This window comes from Coregonus lavaretus, assembly GCF_964263955.1.
Source record: "Coregonus lavaretus genome assembly, chromosome: 33".
In the NCBI taxonomy this organism is placed as follows: Eukaryota; Metazoa; Chordata; class Actinopteri; order Salmoniformes; family Salmonidae; genus Coregonus; species Coregonus lavaretus.
The window spans coordinates 7,838,827-7,861,505 of NC_140020.1; the positions used below are offsets into that span (position 1 = coordinate 7,838,827).

General features: G+C 42.1%; 1 protein-coding gene across 3 annotated transcripts in view; it reads right to left on the reverse strand.

Annotated features, from left to right (window-relative positions):
• The window catches only part of LOC311108554 (kinase D-interacting substrate of 220 kDa B-like), a 47,794-nt gene extending 30,363 nt beyond the window's left edge, over positions 1–17,431 (reverse strand). For 2 of the 3 annotated variants that reach the window (XM_084151209.1, XM_084151207.1), the window contains exons 1-15: positions 17,386–17,431; positions 16,962–17,060; positions 16,669–16,767; positions 16,336–16,431; positions 16,070–16,171; positions 15,836–15,934; positions 15,242–15,439; positions 14,974–15,072; positions 14,556–14,654; positions 14,334–14,432; positions 7,766–7,943; positions 5,518–5,682; positions 2,217–2,396; positions 1,453–1,618; positions 865–1,016 (exon numbers count right to left, since the gene is read on the reverse strand). In XM_084151209.1, coding sequence (XP_084007335.1) covers positions 865–1,016; positions 1,453–1,618; positions 2,217–2,396; positions 5,518–5,682; positions 7,766–7,943; positions 14,334–14,432; positions 14,556–14,654; positions 14,974–15,072; positions 15,242–15,439; positions 15,836–15,934; positions 16,070–16,171; positions 16,336–16,431; positions 16,669–16,767; positions 16,962–17,042 — 1,813 coding nt within the window. In that variant the 5' untranslated portion in view covers positions 17,043–17,060; positions 17,386–17,431. Of the gene's footprint in view, positions 1–864; positions 1,017–1,452; positions 1,619–2,216; positions 2,397–5,517; positions 5,683–7,765; positions 7,944–14,333; positions 14,433–14,555; positions 14,655–14,973; positions 15,073–15,241; positions 15,440–15,835; positions 15,935–16,069; positions 16,172–16,332; positions 16,432–16,668; positions 16,768–16,961; positions 17,061–17,385 lie in introns of all 3 variants that reach the window. The other variant, XM_084151208.1, reaches the window with a different exon arrangement.
• Positions 17,432–22,679: the final 5,248 nt, after the last annotated feature.

Sequence of the window (22,679 nt, forward strand, 5' to 3'; positions counted from 1 at the left end):
GTACACAGTAGGCATAAAAACATTTGGAAGCAGGAGGCAGGCTACTAACTAAACTTGTGTAATAACAATATTTATTCCCATTGCCCTTTGTTCCTAGTTCTTATTGAAAACCACCCGAGTATCTGGTTTATGTATTTATGAATGTAATGACCGACAGTGATTTAAAGTCAAACACATTTGCCCAAGGGGATTCAATCAAGAAAACTGACCTGACTAATTTGTCCTCCTCTGGTCATTACCTAGTGATTCCTCTGGTCATTACCTAGTGATTCCTCTGGTCATTACCTAGTGATTCCTCTGGTCATTACCTAGTGATTCCTCTGGTCATTACCTAGTGATTCCTCTGGTCATTACCTAGTGATTCCTCTGGTCATTACCTAATGATTCCTCTGGTCATTACCTTGTGATTCTTCTGGTCATTACCTAGTGATTCCTCTGGTCATTACTTAGTGATTCCTCTGGTCATTACCTAGTGATTCCTCTGGTCATCACCCAGTGATTCCTCTGGTCATTACCTAGTGATTCCTCTGGTCATCACCCAGTGATTCCTCTGTTCATCACCTAGTGATTCCTCTGGTCATCACCTAGTGATTCCTCTGGTCATCACCTAGTGATTCCTCTGGTCATTACCTAGTGATTCCTCTGGTCATTACCTAATGATTCCTCTGGTCATTACCTAGTGATTCCTCTGGTCATTACCTAGTGATTCCTCTGGTCATTACCTAGTGATTCCTCTGGTCATTACCTAATGTTTCCTCTGGTCATTACCTAGTGATTCCTCTGGTCATTACCTAATGATTCCTCTGGTCATTACCTAGTGATTCCTGTGGTCATTACCTAGTGATTCTTCTGGTCATTGGTTACCTTGTGATTCCTCTGTCTTGAAGACCCTGAAGAGGCGGGTGGCCATGAAGCCAAACTCCCTCTCACAGGCATCAGACAGCGTGGCTATCATCTCTGCCAGGCTGGTCTCCCCTCCCACACTGGACAGACGGTTGTAGTCCGTGAACAGGAACCTGCAGGGCAGCAACAGTAAAGGGAAGGGGTGGATATTAAATAATCGGTCAAACACAAACTACAACTTATCTTTATATGGCATTCCTAAAGTCTCCATAAGCACTACATAAATAATTCACAAATAATTGATAAACCAAGTCATACTATATTTAGTGTCATTACACCCAGGACTTTGCCAAATGTGGCATTTGATTGTAGTGTAGATTCCTGGCATTGCCGAGAAGTGTTTGGTAGTGATTGTTTTGCAGGGGGGGTGTATCTGACGGGCAGGACACAGGTGGTGTGTGTGTGCGTGCATGCTTGCGTGTGAGTGAGTGTGGTCACATGTGTATGTGTGCGTGCGTACCTGACGGGCAGGGCACGGGTGGTGTGTGTGTGCGTGCATGCTTGCGTGTGAGTGAGTGTGGTCACATGTGTATGTGTGCGTGTGTGTACCTGACGGGCAGGGCACGGGTGGTCTGCTCTGGCAGGTCAGGGGGGTTGACAAACATCAGTTTGAGTAGCAGCTCCAGGTAGCCAATGTGTTGGGCCAAACGGGTACTGATCACCCAAGCCCAGTTCCAGTTCTCACCCTCACGACGACTGCCGAAGTACACCACCACTACACAGAGAGGGATACAATTATCTCCTAACTGGATCATTAACAGCCACCACCACTACAAACAAAGGAAGACAGACAGAGTTGCTGTGTCAAACTCTTACTGTGTCATTGAAAGTGTTTGGAAAAGACAGAGAGACAGACAGTTAGAATGATCTCTTAACTGGATCATTAACAGTGTTTGGTAAACCAGTCAGTATAGTGCATAGGCTATGTGTGTTAATATACTGTTTATTCAAGCATTAAGTCCAGTCAAAAGTATTAATAATTTTTCTCAGCTCTCTGCTATCAATAACTACAGTGTTACCAGCTCTTACAATGTTGTTACTGGTATAACACCTCCCTCTAGTGTGTCACTTGAAAATAACTTCTCATCTGCAGCATAGGCTACTAGACTATGGGATCCTTGGGAAACCCTAACCTTAACCCCTACCCTAACCTTAACCTTAACCATAACCCTTACCTAACCTTAGCCCTTACCTTTGCTTAACCATTTTACATTTCAACGTCAAATGGGGTAGGGAAGTCCCAAAGATCACAGATAGCAATGACTACTAGACTACTGGACCATAGAAAATGGAGGACAGAGTGATGGTCTCACCGAAACAGACATAGAGCAGCGCCAGCAGGCTGAGGGAGACAGCGATGGCCAGCTTGGGGTCGACGGTGAAGCCCAGGACCAGAGCTACAGAACCACACAGCAGCAGGGACATGAACACCACCAGCCAGGAGAACTGGAACAACGGCTCCACCTGCTGGCCAGCAAACGTCTTCATCTCATCTGAAGAGAGGGAGGAGATGGAAGGAGGATAAAGGAGGAGTGAGATACTTAGGAGACGGTAGGTCAATCAAGTATCTCATAAAATAATCTGTTAATATTAAGGCCAGGCACCACAGGCAAAAATTAAATTTTATTCCATTAATATTAGTTTTTTCAAAAAGTTAAAAAAACAATGTCAAAAAGTTGATGAAAATGTATATTTTCGTTAGTTTATCATATTAACGTCATAAAATTTCATGACATACATCCATAATTTCAAAGCACTACATTGAATCACACATTTAAAAGCCCATTTCATGGAGAATGTAACAAACAGGACTATATGTAGTAATTTACTTTGAAGAGATCTAAATAGCTGTTTGGTATTTGGAAGTCTAAATTCAGTGTACTTGTCTTTAACTGCCATTTCCCGGAAATCAGACCCACACGCCAACTCATTTTTCTCAGCCTCAGAAGCATGTTGCGTGGTTATCCTTAAACTTATTCTTCAGACTTATACATAGGGAATTGTTGATATGTTGTCAAATTTTTATTATATATGAAAATCTGCCAAAAATGAATTTGACGTACCTTTCTTTAGTATTTTACAGATAGAAAGAAGTATTTATCCACAATATGCTATGTATAAGTCCGGTCCTGGAGTGTCTTAACAAATTGTAACAATTTTAAATTAGGCTGACTTCATCCAGTGTCCAGAAAAATTGATTTGTGTGATATGCAAATATGCACATTTAATGAGATATCACCTAATTTGTATATTTGTATACAATATTTCAAAAAAATTGTAATATAAAAAAAAACTTATATCTGTGTGTTGTTTGCATTGCTGGTGAAGTTTGGTTGTATTATTGCATTGTTAAAGTACAGAATGTAACGTACATGTATGTATCTAGTCTTGTGATTGTGTTGGAGAACGTTTTGTTCTCCAACACAAAAACATTTTACCCTATTAGGGTGAGGTGCCTGGCCTTAACAGCTATCTTATTATTAACATGTATAACATATTTTTAACATACAGTGGGGGAAAAAGTATTTAGTCAGCCACCAATTGTGCAAGTTCTCCCACTTAAAAAGATGAGAGAGGCCTGTAATTTTCATCATAGGTACACGTCAACTATGACAGACAAAATGAGAAAAAAAAATCCAGAAAATCACATTGTAGGATTTTTAATGAATGTATTTGCAAATTATGGTGGAAAATAAGTATTTGGTCAATAACAGAAGTTTCTCAATACTTTGTTATATACCCTTTGTTGGCAATGACACAGGTCAAACATTTTCTGTAAGTCTTCACAAGGTTTTCACACACTGTTGCTGGTATTTTGGCCCATTCCTCCATGCAGATCTCCTCTAGAGCAGTGATGTTTTGGGGCTGTCGCTGTGCAACACGGACTTTCAACTCCCTCCAAAGATTTTCTATGGGGTTGAGATCTGGAGACGGGCTAGGCCACTCCAGGACCTTGAAATGCTTCTTACAAAGCCACTCCTTCGTTGCCCGGGCGGTGTGTTTGGGATCATTGTCATGCTGAAAGACCCAGCCACGTTTCATCTTCAATGCCCTTGCTGATGGAAGGAGGTTTTCACTCAAAATCTCACGATACATGGCCCCATTCATTCTTTTCTTTACACGGATCAGTCGTCCTGGTCCCTTTGCAGAAAAACAGCCCCAAAGCATGATGTTTCCACTCCCATGCTTCACAGTAGGTATGGTGTTCTTTGGATGCAACTCAGCATTCTTTGTCCTCCAAACACGACGAGTTGAGTTTTTACCAAAAAGTTCTATTTTGGTTTCATCTGACCATATGACATTCTCCCAATCCTCTTCTGGATCATCCAAATGCACTCTAGCAAACTTCAGACGGGCCTGGACATGTACTGGCTTAAGCAGGGGGACACATCTGGAACTGCAGGATTTGAGTCCCTGGCGGCGTAGTGTGTTACTGATGGTAGGCTTTGTTACTTTGGTCCCAGCTCTCTGCAGGTCATTCACTAGGTCCCCCCGTGTGTTTCTGGGATTTTTGCTCACCGTTCTTGTGATCATTTTGACCCCACGTGTTGAGATCTTGCGCCCCAGATCGAGGGAGATTATCAGTGGTCTTGTATGTCTTCCATTTCCTAATAATTGCTCCCACAGTTGATTTCTTCAAACCAAGCTGCTTACTTATTGCAGATTCAGTCTTCCCAGCCTGGTGCAGGTCTACAATTTTGTTTCTGGTGTCCTTTGACAGCTCTTTGGTCTTGGCCATAGTGGAGTTTGGAGTGTGACTGTTTGAGGTTGTGGACAGGTGTATTTTATACTGATAACAAGTTCAAACAGGTGCCATTAATACAGGTAACGAGTGGAGGACAGAGGAGCCTCTTAAAGAAGAAGTTACAGGTCTGTGAAAGCCAGAAATCTTGCTTGTTTGTAGGTGACCAAATAATTATTTTCCACCATAATTTGCAAATAAATTCATTAAAAATCCTACAATGTGATTTTCTGGAAAAAAAATTCTCAATTTGTCTGTCATAGTTGACGTGTACCTATGATGAAAATTACAGGCCTCTCTCATCTTTTTAAGTGGGAAAACTTGCACAATTGGTGGCTGACTAAATACTTTTTTCCCCCACTGTATCATTATTTTTATGTTTGACAGTTGAGCTCTGTTCTATTTGAGCAGTATCATAAACGCTCAGACTCCTGTATAGAAGTGAGTGAAGCCCATCTCAGTGCTAACTGTGCCACTAGAGATCCTGGTTCGAGTCCAGGCTCTGTCGCAGACGGCCGCGACCGGGAGACCCATGGGTGGCGCACTAGCGACTCCTGTGGCGGGCCGGGCGCAGTGCACGCTGACTCGGTCGCCAGGTGTACAGTGTTTCCTCCGACACATTGGTGCGGCTGGCTTCCGGGTTAAGCGGGCACTGTGTCAAGAAGCAGTGCGGCTCGGTTGGGTTGTGTTTCGGAGGACGCACGACTCTCGACCTGTGTCCGTACGGGAGTTGCAGCGATGGGACAAGACTGTAACTACCACTTGGATACCACGAAATTGGGGAGAAAAAGGGGGTAAATACAAAAAAATTATATATAAAAAATAAAAAGAAGTGAGTGAAGCCTTGACAAGCAGACTGCCTAGTGCCTTACCCTCCAGTTTCTTGAGCAGGAAAGACTTGCCGCTGCCCCACTGGGCGTACAGGCCCACACAGATGGGCGGCTGCATGGTGGGCTCACTGAGAATGTCAGCCAGGGCACTGCTGTACAGGTCATAACCCAGCATGTCCCCATCGGACTCAGTAGGGGACAGATGTCCTGGGAGGGACACATAGAAAGATAGGATGAGGTTAGTCAACACAGTTCGAGATGGAGAACATTTAATTTGTGTGTACCACATTTTTTTCAATTTCTATACATCTTGTACACACTATCGTCCACCACAAAGGTTATACCAGTTAGACTATTAAAGGAAAACTCCACCTAAAAACTATCTTTTGAAATTTGTTTCATTAGTCCATTGTTGACATAGTCCCAAAATGTTTTGCTTGTCAGCAATCAAGTTTTCAAGATATGTAACTTTCAAAATAATGAAATCATCCCCGTAAGATGCATTTTTCAAGATACACTACCGGTCAAAGGTTTTAGAACACCTACTCAAGGGCTTTTCCTTATTTTTTAAAACTATTTTCTACATTGTAGAATAATAGTGAAGACATCAAAACTATGAAATAACACACATGGAATCATGTAGCAACCAAAAAGTGTTAAACAAATCAAAATATATTTTATAATTGAGATTCTTCAAATAGCCACCCTTTGCCTTGATGACAGCTTTGCACACTCTTGGCATTCTCTCAACCAGCTTCATGAGGTAGTCACCTGGAATGCATTTAAATTAACAGGTGTGCCTTGTTAAACGTTAATTTGTGGAATTTCTTTCCTTCTTAATGCATTTGAGCCAATCAGTTGTGTTGTGACAAGGTAGAAGATAGCCCTATTTGGTAAAAGACCAAGTCCATATTATGGCAAGAACAGCTCAAATAAGCAAAGAGAAACGACAGTCCATCATTACTTTAAGACATGAAGGTCAGTCAATACGGAACATTTCAAGAACTTTGAAAGTTTCTTCAAGTGCAGTCGCAATAACCATCAAGCGCTATGATGAAACTGGCTCTCATGAGGACCGCCACAGGAATGGAAGACCCAGAGTTACCTCTGCTGTGGAGGATAAGTTCATTAGAGTTACCAGCCTCAGAAATTGCAGCCCAAATAAATGCTTCACAGAGTTCAAGTAACAGACACATCGACATCAACTGTTCAGAGGAGACTGTGTGAATCAGGCCTTCATGGTCGAATTGCTGCAAAGAAACCACTACTAAAGGACATCAATAAGAAGAAGAGACTTGCTTGGGCCAAGAAACATGAACAATGGACGTTAGACCGGTGGAAATGTGTCCTTTGGTCTGGAGTCCAAATTGGAGATTTTTGGTTCCAACGGATGATCTCCGCATGTCTATTTCCCACCATAAAGCATGGAGGAGGAGGTGTTATGGTGTGGGGGTGCTTTGCTGGTGACACTGTCTGTGATTTATGTAGAATTCAAGGCACACTTAACCAGCATGGCTTCCACAGCATTCTGCAGCAATACGCCATCCCATCTGGTTTGGGCTTAGTGGGACTATCATTTGTTTTTCAACAGGACAATGACCCAACACACCTCCAGGCTGTGTAAGGGCTATTTTACCAAGAAGGAGAGTGATGGAGTGCTGCATCAGATGACCTGGCCTCCACAATCCCGTGACCTCAACCAAATTGAGATGGTTTAGGATGAGTCGGACCGCAGAGTGAAGGAAAAGCAGCCAACAAGTGCTCAGCATATGTGGGAACTCCTTCAAGACTGTTGGAAAGGCATTCCAGGTGAAGCTGGTTGAGAGAATGCAAAGAGTGTGCAAAGCTGTCATCAAGGCAAAGGGTGGCTATTTGAAGAATCTCAAATATAAAGTATATTTTGATTTGTTGAACACTTTTTTGGTTACTACATGATTCCATATGTGTTATTTCATAGTTTTGATGTCTTCACTATTATTCTACAATGTAGAAAATAGTAAAAATAAAGAAAAACCCTTGAATGAGTAGGTGTTCTAAAACTTTTGACCTGCAGTGTATGTAACTTTCAACAGAAATCTGTATTTTGAAAGTAACATATCTTGAAAAATGCATAATAAGGGGATGATTTCTTTATTTTGAAAGTTACATATTTTGAAAACATGAATCGCTGACAATCAAAACATTTTGGGACTATGTCAATTGACTAATGAAACAAATCGTTTTTGGGTGGAATTTTCCTTTAATTTAACTGGCGAAAGTGACTGAGCTGCCAGAGAGTAAGGAAACTTACGGGCTCCAAAGATCTGGGTGAGGATGCTCTTCTGGTGGCTGCAGTCGATGTTGTAGGGTGTCTCGCCAGCCTTGTTGGGCCGGTAGAGCAGGCGGCCATCTTTAGGGTTACGAAGGAGGAGCTCCGCCAGTCTCCGGCTCCGCCCACGGATGGCAATGTGGAGGGGGGTGTCACCTCTCTAGAGAGACACGGTTGGTATCAGATAGTATACCTACTGACTCTTTTGCCTTTCACAGCTTACATATATGTCATGTACAGTGTATATACAGTGGGGAATTATTGGAGTATATTACAGTGCCTTGCAAAAGTATTCATCCCCCTTGGCGTCTTTCCTATTTTGTTGCATTACAACCTGTAATTTAAATGGATTTTTTGGGGGATTTCATGTAATGGACATACACAAAATAGACAAAACAATTATTTGTTTCAAAAAATTCTAAAAAATAAATTACAGAAAAGTGGTGCGTGCATATGTATTTACCCTCTTTGCTATGAAGCCCCTAAATAAGATCTGGTGCAACCAATTACCTTCAGAAGTCACATAATTAGTTAAATAAAGTCCAGCTGCGTGCAATCTAAGTGTCACATGATCTGTCACATGATCTCAGTATATATACACCTGTTCTGAAAGGCCCCAGAGTCTGCAACACCACTAAGCAAGGGGCACCAACAAGCAAGCGGCACCATGTAGACCAAGGAGCTCTACAAACAGGTCAGGGACAACGTTGTGGAGAAGTACAGGGTTATAAAAGAATATCAGAAACTTTGAACATCCCACGGAGCACCATTAAATCCATTATTAAAAAATGGAAAGAATATGGCACCACAACAAACCTGCCAAGAGAGGGCCGCCCACCAATACTCACGGACCAGGCAAGGAGAGCATTAATCAGAGAGGCAACAAAGGTACCAAAGATAACCCTGAAGGAGCTGCAAAGCTCCACAGTGGAGATTTGAGTATCTGTCCATAGGACCACTTTAAGCTGTACACTCCACAGAGATGGCCTTTATGGAAGAGTGGCCAGAAAAAAGCTGTTGCTTAAATAAAAAAATAAGCAAACACGTTTGGTGTTCGCCAAAAGCCATGTGGAAGACTCCCCAAACATATGGAAGAAGGTACTCTGGTCAGATGAGACTACAATTGAGCTTTTTGGCCATCAAGGAAAATGCTATGTCTGGCGCAAACCCAACACCTCTCATCACCCCGAGAACACCATCCCCACAGTGAAGCATGGTGGTGGCAGCATCATGCTGTGGGGATGTTTTTCATCGGCAGGGACTGGGAAACTGGTCAGAATTGAAGGAATGATGGATGGCGCTAAATACAGGGAAATTCTTGACAGAAACCTGTTTCAGTCTTCCAGAGATTTGAGACTGGGACGGAGGTTCACCTTCCAGCAGGACAATGACCCTAAGCATACTGCTAAAGCAACACTTGAGTGGTTTAAGGGGAAACATTGAAATGTCTTGGAATGGCCTAGTCAATGCCCAGACCTCAATCCAATTGAGAATCTGTGGTATGACTTAAAGATTGCTGTACACCAGGGGAACCCATCCAACTTGAAGGAGCTGGAGCAGTTTTGCCTTGAAGAATGGGCAAAAATCCCAGTGGCTAGATGTGCCAAGCTTATAGAGACATACCCCAAGAGACTTGCAGCTGTAACTGCTGCAAAAGGTGTCTCTACAAAGTATTGACTTTGGGGGGGGTGAATAGTTATGCACGCTCAAGTTCTGTTTTTTTGTCTTATTTCTTGTTTGTTTCACACACAAAAATATTTTGCATCTTCAAAGTGGTAGGCATGTTGTGTAAATCAAATTATACAAACCCCCCCAAAAATTCCATTTTAATTCCAGGTTGTAAGGCAACAAAATAGGAAAAATGCCAGGGGGTGAATACTTTCGCAAGCCACTGTATGTGCTCCAAAAAACGGAAACATTTAATTATTTTATACTAATACAATTGCTCAGAGAAATTCTGTTTAACAAGTAATACAAATAAATATTTTTAAAAAAGATATAGGACCCATGTTTTCAATAATCTAGCACCCTCCCCTTGCAAGGTTAACGACACTGAGACTTTTTCTAAAATGTTTTATGAGATTGGCGAACACGTTGGGAGGGATCTTAGACCATTCCTCCATACATAATCTTTCCAGATCCTTGATATACTTTGTCTGCTCATATGGACTGCCCTCTTCAATTCAAACCGCAAGTTTTCAATGGGGATCAAGTCCAGTGAATTGCCATTGAAAAATGTAGATTTTGTGGTCAATTAACAATTTCTTTGTGGATTTTGATTAGTGCTTGGGATTATTGTCTTGCCGGAAGATCCACTTGCGTCCTGCCAGAGGCAACCAGGTTTTGGCTAAAATGTCCTGGTACTTGGTAAAGTTCATGATGCCATTATTATTATTATTATTATTATTTGTCATTTAGCAGACACTCTTATCCAGAGCAACTTACAGTTAGTGAGTGCATACATTTTCATACTGGCCCCCCGTGGCCATTGACCTTAACAAGGGCCCCAGGACCAGTGAAAGCAAAATAGCCGCATTACATCAAAGATCCACCACCATATTTTACTGTAGGTATGAGATACTTTTCTGCATATGCTTCTGTCCAAGTGGCCAAAGAGCTGTATTTTCATGTCATCTGACCATAGCACCGCCTGGAGTTTGATAAACAGCATTGGCACTTGGATTGGAACTGGTGCTATGTCAGATGACATGAAAATAGAGCTCTGGAAATATGCTGTATAGAGCAATGGTCTAAGATCCCTCCCAATGTGTTGCCTAATCTCATAAAACATTTTAGAAAAATGCTCAGTGTCATTATCCTCGCAAGGGGAGGGTGCTAGAATATTGAAACCAGGGGTACCAATAATTTTTACCCCTCTCTTTTTTTAAATGATTAGTTGAGCAATTGTATTAGTATAAAATAATATACTTTCATAAACAAAAATGTGCATGCAATATAGCTCAGTCTTTGTGTTATTTCTTTGATACACTTTTTTGCTCATCTTTATCAAACGGTGCCAATAATTATGGACCCGACTGTATATGCCATGTACAATGTATATACATTGTCCCCTGTAGCTCAGTTGGTAGAGCATGGCGCTTGCAACGCCAGGGTTGTGGGTTCGTTTCCCACGGGGGGCCAGTATGAAAATGTATGCACTCACTAACTGTAAGTCGCTCTGGATAAGAGTGTCTGCTAAATGACTAAAATGTAAAAAAATATATACATATATACTGGTGTGAAAGTAAGGTGGTATAGTCCCGGCAAAATAAATAGTGTGGGTACGCCCTACCAGTAAAACATGAGGCTATCACAATGAATACAACATTCCCAAAAAACGATAGGTTATTACAGCATTATTTTACATTACTGCATGTCTGCCGCATGAAACATTTGCGAATTGACTGTAAACCAGGTAGTATACGCTCCAAACTGCGTAGTGGTTTGAGGAGAACACTTACATTTTGTCACACCCTGGCTCTGGGGACTCTATATTTTGAGCCAGGGTGTGTAGTTTCTATGTGTTTGTGTTTCTATGTCGTGTTCTAGTATTGTATTTCTATGTTGGCCAGTGTGGTTCTCAATCAGAGGCAACGAGTGTCAGCTGTGGCTGGTTGTCTCTGATTGGGAACCATATTTAAACAGTCTGTTTTCCCTTAGTGTTTGTGGGATCTTGTTTCCGTTTGGTTTGTTCCGTGTTTGAGTTAACCTTAGGACCGCACGTATCGTTTGTTGTTTTTGTATTATCACTAAAGATAATAAATATGTTCGTTCATCACGCTGCGCCTTGGTCTACTCCGTACTACGAGAGTCGTGACACATTTTGTCAAGGCGGAAATGAGTGACCGAGCGCGTAGACAAGTGGATGCATCAATTCAGGCTACAAGTGTAGGCCTAATGACAATCGCTGAATGTCATTCCAATACACGTAGGTGTTTTGTAACAGACGTCTCTTTCCATTCATCCAATTGCGGGTTGCACTGTTGGGGTTTGGATGCTGAAATGATTTTGTGAGTGAACCAATGTGCGCCGGTAGGCTACAGGAGCGCCATTGTTAAGTGATTGTCTGACAATCAGATGAAAACATCACGACTGGTTGTATTAATGGCACATTAGAAGGCGTAGGCGGCATGCCCATAAGGCTAGGGGAAGCTGTCCCTAAAGTACATTGAGTTAAATTGCCAAAATTATACAGCCTAATTAGCCTACTCCTGTATATACGGAAATAAATACAATCATTCAAAATAGGCTACCACACCAGAAAGCATGATTTGGCCAGAGGATCATTAGCTAAAAAAAAAAAACGGTGGATTGTTATAAATCGCATTGCCTGCAATTTGGGCAGTGCGCGCTGCAAATACCAAATAGATTGTTGAGTTGCGACTGTCAGTGAAAAGCAGACCCAGCCAGGCATTTTGCAATATTTAAAAATACAATCGCCAAAAAACTGTTTGGAAAGCAAATGGCTATTGATGACAATGAAAAGACTCCAATTTGTCTTTTAGTTATCAATATTCTTAACTTAATTGAGCAAACAATTGCCCATCTTATTGGCACCAGAGGAGAACATCGGCCATATCAAATCAAATCAAATCAAATCAAATTTTATTGGTCACATGCGCCGAATACAACAGGTGCAGACATTACAGTGAAATGCTTACTTACAGCCCTTAACCAACAGTGCATTTATTTTAAACAAAAAAGTAAGAATAAAACAACAACAAAAAAGTGTTGAGAAAAAAAAAAAGAGCAGAAGTAAAAAATAAAGTGACAGTAGGGAGGCTATATATACAATAGAATAAAGTGACAGTAGGGAGGCTATATATACAGGGGGGTACCGTTGCATAGTCAATGTGCGGGGGCACCGGCTAGTTGAGGTAATATGTACATGTGGGTAGAGTTAAAGTGACTATGCATAAATACTTAACAGAGTAGCAGCAGCGTAAAAAGGATGGGGTGGGGGGGCAGTGCAAATAGTCCGGGTAGTCAGCAGAGTAGGCTACCCTGTAATTTTTGTATTAGGCCTATATAAAAAAAATAATTGTGCGTGCACTTAGGTGACCTGTACCAGTAAGAAATGAAATCTACTTTCACCCATGTATACACTGAGTATACAAAACATTAACAACACCTTTGTCGGGGCATGGACTCTACAAGGTTCTGGCCCATGTTGACTCCAATGCTTCCCACAGCTGTGTCAAGTTGGTTGCATGTCCTTTGGGTGGTAAATAGGAATGTTAATGGTTAACCGTTAGTCGGTTAGCAGCTGAAAACACATTTGCCGGTCATGCTTATCAGTCTATAGGTTAATTTGCATAATTTAGTGGAATTAAACTGGTGTCAGAATGTAACTAAATCGCCAGTCATAAAACCGGTACAGTGTCTTGGTCGACCGGAATTATTATTTTGCCGAAAATAGTAATGTACAGTGAGTTTATAGAGTTAGAGAGTATCTTTCTTACGTCATCTATATGGCTGTCTCTAGTCGGCCGCTCGCAAGCCACAGCGAAGACTCATTGCTAGACAACTCACAGACACAGGCTGTAGGGCGCAGTGGGAGAGGTAGAACCCATCCTAGTTGTGGCATATTTACATTTTCCCTCTTTCTGTTTCTAAAGGAGGTTGATCTCTGTCACGTGAGGGGTTGCATCAGGCGTGTCTTTTAGAACAGTGTTGCATTTGCATTTTGGCAAATGTTGCATTTTGGCAAATGTTTGAAAATGATTAATTCCATTCTCTGCTTCATTACAGTAGTTTGTAAGTAAACATTTCACGGTAAGGTCTACACCTGTTGTATTCGCCGCATGTGACAAATAAGATTTGATTTGATTTAGTTGCATGTTCAATAATATGAGAGGATAAGCTTGCTATGGTCACATGCTTTTTAAGCTCTTGAAAGGCGGCAGGTAGCTTAGTGGGTAAGAGCGTTGTGCCAGTTACCGAAAGGTCGCTGGTTCTAATCCCCGAGCCGACTAGGTGAAAAAAATCTGTCGATGTGCCCTTAAGCAAGGCACTTAACCCTAATTGCTCCTGTAAGTCGCTCTGGATAAGAGCGTCTGCTAAATGACATAAATGTTAAAATGTCTGTTTTCTGTTGGTCACTTCATTTTACTGTTTGGAACGAATTTAACAATTTGTTAACCGGTTAATGGGGGTTGGTTAGTCGGCAACAAAATGGATCAACATTTGGAAACCGTTGAGCATGAAACACCCAGCAGCGTTGCAGTTCTTGACAAACTCAAACCAGTGCGCCTGGCACCTACTACCATACCCTGTTCAAAGACACTTAAATATTTTGTCTTGCCCATTCACCCTCTGAATGGTAAACATACACAATCCGTGTCTTAATTGTCTCGAGGCTTAAAAATCCTTCTTTAACCTGTCTCCTCCCCTTCATCTACACTGATTGAAGTGGATTCAACAAGTGACATCAATAAGGGATCACAGCTTTCACCTGGATTCACCTGGTCAGTCATGGAAAGAGCATGTTTTCTACACTCAGTGTATATATTATGTTTTATATGGGTATAGACAGTTAAAAGACTTGTACCTTGTCCACAGCAGACACCTTGGCTCCTTTGTCCAGCAGAAGCTCCACTATGTCAATGTTCCTCATCTTAGTGGCTTTGATCAGAGGGCTTTCTAAATCCTGACACCAGGACACATAAACACAGGTGAGAAAGCGTTTAAAGAGAATAGGTGGCTGTGTGTGTGAGTCTGCTGATAGTTGAGATATGGTTACATTTACTGTAAGGTGGTTGTTTTCTCTTACCTTGGTGCAGGTCTCTGTGTCGGGGTTGCACTGGAGGATATCTCTCACCATGGTGGCGTTGCCTTTCTCCACAGCCCAGTACAGGGCTGTCTTGTTGTCCTGTAGAAGGTGAGGTGGATTGTATTTATTTCAATCAATAATGTAGTATTGAATGTCTGTGCCCCTATCCCCTATATAGTGCACTAATTTTGACCAGATCCCTGTGGGCCCTGGTCAAAAGTAGTGCACTATACATGCAGTAGAGTGCCCTTTGGGATGCACAGTATGTGTCTCTGTCGCTCAGTTGGAAGAGGATGACGCTTGCAACGCCAGGATAGTGGGTTCAATTAAATGTATGCACGCATGACTGTAAATCACTTTGGATAAAAGCGTCTGCTAAATGGCATATATATAAGTAGTCAGGTGTCAGACTCCCTACCTGTCCTCTGATGTCGATGTCAGCGTATTTGTGCAGCAGAGCCCTCACTATCTCCACATGGCCTCCTCTCACTGCTCCGATAAGCACCGTGTCTCCACTCTGTACAACACACACACACACAGGTCAGCACACAGCTTACTCTACATCCACATCTCAATACAGCACTTATAATCCAGTGTGTGTGTGTGTGTGTCTGTGTGTGTGTGTGTGTGTGTGTGTGTGTGTGTGTGTGTGTGTGTGTGTGTATGCTTGCGCTCCCTTTGCCCACCCTGTCTGGTATGTTGACGTAGGTGCCAGCGTCCAGCAAGTCCTGGACTATCTCAGTGTAGCCCTCCTTGGCAGCGATCATCAGGGCCGTGTTGCCGTCCTTGTCTGTCATGTTGACGTTAGGGTTCCTCTTCAGAAGCTCCTTCACCACCTCAGGGAAACCTCCCTTCACTGCCACGATCAGAGCTGTCATCGAGTTCTACGGGGGGAGGGAGAGGGAGAGAGAGAAGATTGGAGGGAGATGTAGAGGAACAGAACAAATGGAGAGAAGCGAGAGAGAGAGAGAGAGCGAGAGGACAGGAGCAAGGGAAAGAATGAGAAGAGGAGTGCAGAGAGCAGTGTTATTACAATGGTATTACATTCATCTAAAGGAACTATGTTTGATGTACAGAGCCGTTCTCTATGACTTTAGACAGGTGATATCAGAGTGAGAGGTGTAGACTGCAGAACAACAATGTTCATTAGAATATCTGTTCATTAGAATATCTGTTCATTAGAATTTCTGTTCATTAGAATGTCTGTTCATTAGAATGTCTGTTCATTAGAATGTCTGTTCATTAGAATGTTATTCTATTTCTATGGTGTATAGACATACTGCCCCCTCCTGGTCGACGTCGGCTCCGTTCTCCAGCAGGTGCATCACACAGTCAAAATGGCCCTTCCTGGCTGCCCAGATCAGAGGGGTGGTACCATACTGAGAGAGAGAAAGACACACACACACACACAGGGTTATCCATACTGGCACAGGTCCCTATTTCTGGCCAAACTGGGGCACCACTAACCCAAAGGCTGGCATTGCCCAGCCATGCGTCCCAATAGGTTGTCTCACCTTGTCAGAGCAGTTGACCTTGGCTCCGTTCTCCAGCAAGACCTGGACGATCTCAGCATGACCTCTGCCTGCTGCCCAGATGATGGGGTATACACTGTATTGCTGATGAGGAAGACAGAGAGTAAGGCTGCATACATGCAATACATGGGGTTGTGATGTACTGCATCTCCTTAGCCATGAGGGTTTATGAATGACAAGTATACGAACATCATTACCCGTGTAAGGAATACGTCATGAATTGGTATTTGATTGAATGCCATTACCTGCCCAGTAGTGTTGGGGTTGGCTCCGTTGTCAAGGAGAACCTTGGTTACCTCCACACGGCCTTTATAGGCAGCCCACATGAGGGCCGTCCAGCCTCCCTGCAGAACAACATTAATTACTGTACACAAACACAATCCTGCACACATTACAGTACCTTCAGGGCTTTGCATGCAAAAACATTACAAGCATAGCCTGTCCATTGAATAGTTCTGCGTTTTTATTGAAAGCACTAACTGAAGTGGACTGGGACAAGCATACAAATCAAGTTCATACAATCACCAAAACATTATAGCTTATTACTGATTGTGGCCAGTTGAAATGATTGAGTGTCTCACCATGTCTCTGTGCTCTATGTAAGCACTGCTTTCTAACAGCTCCTTCACCACCTCTACATGGCCTTCCTTAGCAGCACAGATCAGAGCAGACCAGCAGTCCTGAGAGAGAGAGAATAGCACATCACACCGGTCACCATGGAGACAGAGAGACAACGGTGACTACCGTTACCATGGAGCCATCAGGCAGAGTTCAGAATGATTGGCACATTCACAATGACTGTCAATGTCTTCATAATAGGCTTTGAAATGAATGGGAACAAAGACAGAGAGGGTTAATGATCCATCTCTCTTACCACATCATCCAGGTTAACATTGGCTCCTCTCCTGATGAGCTCCTGTACAATCTCAATACTGCCCTGCTCTGAAGCCAGCATCAAGGGCGTCTGACCATTCTGTTAGGGAGGGGAAAAAAGGCATGCATTTAGAAAAACCTACTAGAAACACAATGAATGATATTTCTTTGTACAGTAATAGACCCAATCTTCCCATTTATCTTCAACAGACACTTCTCTAAGCTATATTTTACCTTTATTAGACTGTATGTCCCAAATGGCACCCTATTATGTATATAGGGCACTACTTTTGACCAGGGCCCATTGGGCTCTGGTCAAAAGTAGGACACTATATAGGGGATAGGGTGCCATTTGGGATGCACATATATAATATGCCATTTAGCCATTTATATATAATACCTATAGATAGTATGAGGATACTCACGTCACTCCTGCCGTCCACCTCCTTGAACTTGTCCAGGTGGGCCTTGAGCGCTGCCAGGTTCTCCTCCTCCACGTAGCTGAAGAGGTTCTGGATGGCCAGAGTGGTCATCTTGATGGAGGTGGTGGTGTCCATGGCTACAGCTACTTCCCCTCACCACCACGGCACCTGCATGGGGAGAGATCATAGAAATAGAATGCTTTACTCCTATGGCATGAGTACACTCAAAATGGCTGCCAAACCACACATTATGGCATCATTGACTTGAATGGGGATGCCGTTCTACTCGTTCTAGTTCTGTGGGAGAGATACAGGACAGTAGGGATGTTAGGGTGGGATAACATTGGTGGGAAGGCATGGGATGCTAACAACAGTAAAATAAACACTTTATTTAGCTTTGCACCAATAACAGCAAAAAACATGCTTTTCCCTCACTAGTTATAGGCTAACTTTGGCTAGGTTATGCTATATCTGGAGTTTGATTAAAAAGCAGTGTGAAACAGTGGGGGGTCTGGTGAATGTGTGAGAAAGAGCTAGAACAGGGGACATAGCCTAGTTATCTGACCCTGGCAGCCAGCAAGTGGGTCGACTACTGTATGTGTGTGTGTGTGTGTGTGTGTGTGTGTGTGTGTGTGTGTGTGTGTGTGTGTGTGTGTGTGTGTGTGTGTGTGTGCGTGCGTCGGTCGACTCACTCTAGTGCTATCTGGCTCCCGCAGCACAGCGGGCCTGGGCCTAGGCCTAGCTATCGCCTGACATTTAAAGAACATCAGACAGAGAATTAAGCCAGAGACAGATTTCAATGGGCCACTCACTCACTGCTTTGGTGAAAGGATTTTGACACAGACAGGCAGCCACAGCAGCAAGAGTTGAAATAAATATTTGCTTGGTTTATTAAAGTCCTCCTGGCTGCTATCATCGTCTGACATGTACAGTATTTATTTTCTCACTCAAGAGAATAGCCTCTGCTTGGCAATGCATGTGTACACACAGTCTTCTTCCTATTTTACGGGCACACAAAATGGCAGTTCGTCTAATTAGGTTTTTAGACTTCTCAAAGCATGTGCTTTGCTGTTATTGGTACTAGGCTATATAAAGTGCTATTGCATTGTAATTATCCATTTGTTTTTGGCATAGTTAAACATTTGATTTTAGCCTATGTCATATTATAAATTCACAGGTAAACACTGATGGCATATAAATACAGCCAAAAATATATTGCAAAGAAACCCAACAGCATACAGTACCAGTCACAAGTTTGGACACACCTACTCATTCAAGGGTTTTTCTTTATTTGTACTATTTTCTACATTGTAGAATAATAGTGAAGACATCAAAACTATGAAATAACACATATGGAATGATGTAGTAACCAAAAAAGTGTTAAACAAATCAAAATATATTTTTGATTTTAGATTCTTCAAAGTAGCCACATTTTGCCTTGATGACAGCTTTGCATACTCTTGGCATTCTCTCAACCAGCTTCATGAGGTAGTCACCTGGAATGCATTTCAATTAACAGGTGTGCCTTGTTAAAAGTTAATTTGTGGAATTTCTTTCCTTCTTAATGCGTTTGAGCCAATCAGTTGTGTTGTAACAAGGTAGGGGTGGTATACAGAAGATAGCCCTATTTGGTAAAAGACCAAGTCCATATTATGGCAAGAACAGCTCAAATAAGCAAAGAGAAACAACTGTCCATCATTACTTTAAGACATGAAGGTCAGTCAATACGGAACATTTCAAGAACTTTGAACGTTTCTTCAAGTGCAGTCAAAAAAACCATCAAGCGCTATGATAAAACTGGCTCTTATGAGGACCACCACAGGAATGGAAGACCCAGAGTTACCTCTGCTGCAAAGGATAAGTTCATTCGAGTTACCAGCCTCAGAAATCGGCAACTAACTGCACCTCAGATTGCAGCCCAAATAAATGCTTCACAGAGTTCAAGTAACAGACACATCTCAACATCAACTGTTCAGAGGAGACTGCGTGAATCAGGCCTTCATGGTCTAATTGCTGCAAAGAAACCACTACTAAAGGACACCAATAAGAAGAAGAGACTTGCTTGGGCCAAGAAACACGAGCAATGGACATTAGACTGGTGGAAATCTGTCCTTTGGTCTGATGAGTCCAAATTTGAGATTTTTCGTTACAACCGCCGTGTCTTTGTATACACAGAGTAGGTGAACAGATGATCTCCACATGTGTGGTTCCCACCGTGAAGCATGGAGGAGGTGGTGTGATGGTGTGGGAGTGCTTTGCTGGTGACACTGTCTGTGATTTATTTAGAATTCAAGGCACACTTAACCAGCATAGCTACCACAGCATTCTGCAGCGATATGCCATCCCATCTGGTTTGCGCTTAGTGGGACTATCATTTGTTTTTCAACATGACAATGACCCAAAACACACCTCCAGGCTGTGTAAGGGCTATTTGACCAAGAAGGAGAGTGATGGAGTGCTGCATCAGATGACCTGGCCCCCACAATCACCCGACCTCAACCCAATTGAGATGGTTTGGGATGAGTTGGACCGCAGAGTGAAGCAAAAGCAGCCAACAAGTGCCCAGCATATGTGGGAACTCCTTCAAGACTGTTGGAAAAGCATTCCAGGTGACTACCTCGTGAAGCTGGTTGAGAGAATGCCAAGAGTGTGCAAAGCTGTCATCAAGGCAAATGGTGGCTATTTGACACTTTTTTGGTTACTAAATGATTACATATGTGTTATTTCATAAATGTGTTTACAATGTAGAAAATAGTAAAAATAAAGAAAAACCCTTGAATGAGTAGGTGTGTCCAAACTTTTGACTGGTACTGTATGTTTATAATCACATATTAACACAGGATCTTTGAGCCAGATGTATAGACTAGGTAGCTAAGTGATTTGTCTACCTGTAAGCATTAACTCAAGTTTATTAATCATCAGCGATAATGTGTTTCTCCAGAAAACTGGTCAGTTTTATTGCAGTAACTACATTCCTATCCAACACAATACAAGCACAGACAATATAAGCTTACAATTCAGTCAGCCAGCCAAGCCTATGACCTTAACATGGGTGTGGGCGTTGGTCAGTCAAGCCACAAAAACAAACCCCTTCTGTGTGACATGAAAAGAATGACTAGATTAACTAGCCTGGTCCTACCGGCAGGCTGACTGCCAGTTAAAAGCATTCCTTCCATCCCCACAGAGCAGAGCGCAGCACACGCCATCCAGCATTCACACACACAGACAGACAGACACACACACGCCATCCAGCATTCCACCACACGAGGCAAGGCAGCTAAACATCAAAACACATCGCCGTGTGCTGCACTGCTGCCAATTCCATTAATCTGTCGGCTGTCGCACACAGACAGAGGACATGGCGCACTTATTACATTGATACAACTGAGCAATCTTACCTATGGGAATAATACTGTTCTCTCTGTGGGTTGTTTTTGCCTGCTGTCTCTTCTCTCTGTAATCTATGCCTCCACATACAGCGGTCCTGGCCAGCCCTGTTGACTAGGCTATTCCCCCTGGCTGTGGCTGCTGATATTGAATTATGCATGAGGATGAGGTACCACCCAGCCTCTCTGGCACATGCTCAGAGGACAAGGAACAGTGGAGAAAAACAGGCCCAATATAGGCCAGCAGCACCACTGACCTAGAGACTAATATTAATCAATCAAATGTATTTTATAAAGCTCTTATTACATCATTAATATGATGTAGGCCTAGTATGAGGAGGGTTTGAACCTTTAAGACCTTCCTTCTATCTGTGGTGTGCAACAAATATAGGCCTAGATGGAACAGCTATAGCACAGTATCTGTGGTATGCATTGAATATAGAAGGGATACGTAGGCTAGGCTATAGGTCAAAATCTGGAACCACTGCAGTGTCTCTGCTGTCTGTTCAGACTGGGCTACATCTATTTATGTGTTGTGCTTCTCTGTACCAAAGCAAAAGTACTGAAAAATAAACATACAGAAATTACATCTGCGCGAGCTTGGTTGTTGCTGACTAAACTCAACTCCACGATTTACGATGTTGTTGAGCGGCAACTAGTGTGGGTAGACTGGAGCTCCGACGTCACATAAAATTACGTTTTTACAACAATGTAGTGTGTAATTGCGGAATATTCTTTGGGTGCTGAAATCAGTAGTTGTTTATAAAAACGTAATTGTGTGTGATGTCGGAACTCTAGTCCGCACACACTGGTCGGCGCTCAACTCCATCGTAAATCGTGGAGTTGAGTTTAATCGGCTAGCTTGGTTGGTGACCTCAAAATCACTTCAAATAATAATGCAAGGTTTTTAAATGTGGGATTTACATCAAAATTATGCATAGTTTATGTATACTCAGTATATGCAGTGACACCGCTTGTTGCTTTGATACGATGCATTAGATTAGGCTACACCATCATCATCATCAGTCATCACCATCAGGATGTACAGTGAGGGAAAAAGGTATTTGATCCCCTGCTGATTTTGTACGTTTGCCCACTGACAAAGAAATGATCAGACTTTGAAAAGGCATTTGATAAAGTTCGACTGGGGTGTATATATAAATACCTGGAGCATTTCAATTTTGGAGAATCTCTTATAAAATGGGTCAAAATCATGTATAGTAACCCTAGGTGTAAAATAGTAAATAATGGCTATTTCTCAGAAAGTTTTAAACTGTCAAGAGGAGTGAAACAAGGTTGTCCACTATCGGCATATCTATTTATTGTGGCCATCGAGATGTTAGCTATTAAAATCAGATCCAATAATAATATCAGAGGATTAGAAATCCAGGGCTTAAAAACAAAGGTGTCATTGTACACTGATGATTCATGTTTTCTTTTAACATGAACTAGAATCCCTCCACAGCCTCATAGAGGATCTAGATACATTTTCTAACCTCTCTGGATAACAGCCAAATTATGACAAATGTACTATATTACGTATTAGATCACTAAAAAATACAATTTTTACATTACCATGTAGTTTACCAATAAAATGGTCTGATGGTGATGTGGATATACTCGAAATACATATCCCAAAGGAAATAAATGATCTCACTTCAATACATTTTAATAGAAAGTTAGCAAAAATAGATAAGATCTTACTACCATGGAAAGGAAAATACCTGTCAATTTGTGGAAAAATCACCCTGATTAACTCTTTAGTATTATCCCAGTTGACCTATTTGCTTATGGTCTTGCCTACGCCTAGCGAACAGTTTTGAAAAATATTCTATTTTATTTGGAACGGCAAGCCAGACAAAATTAAAAGGGCATATTTATATAATGAATATGAATTCGGAGGACAGAAAT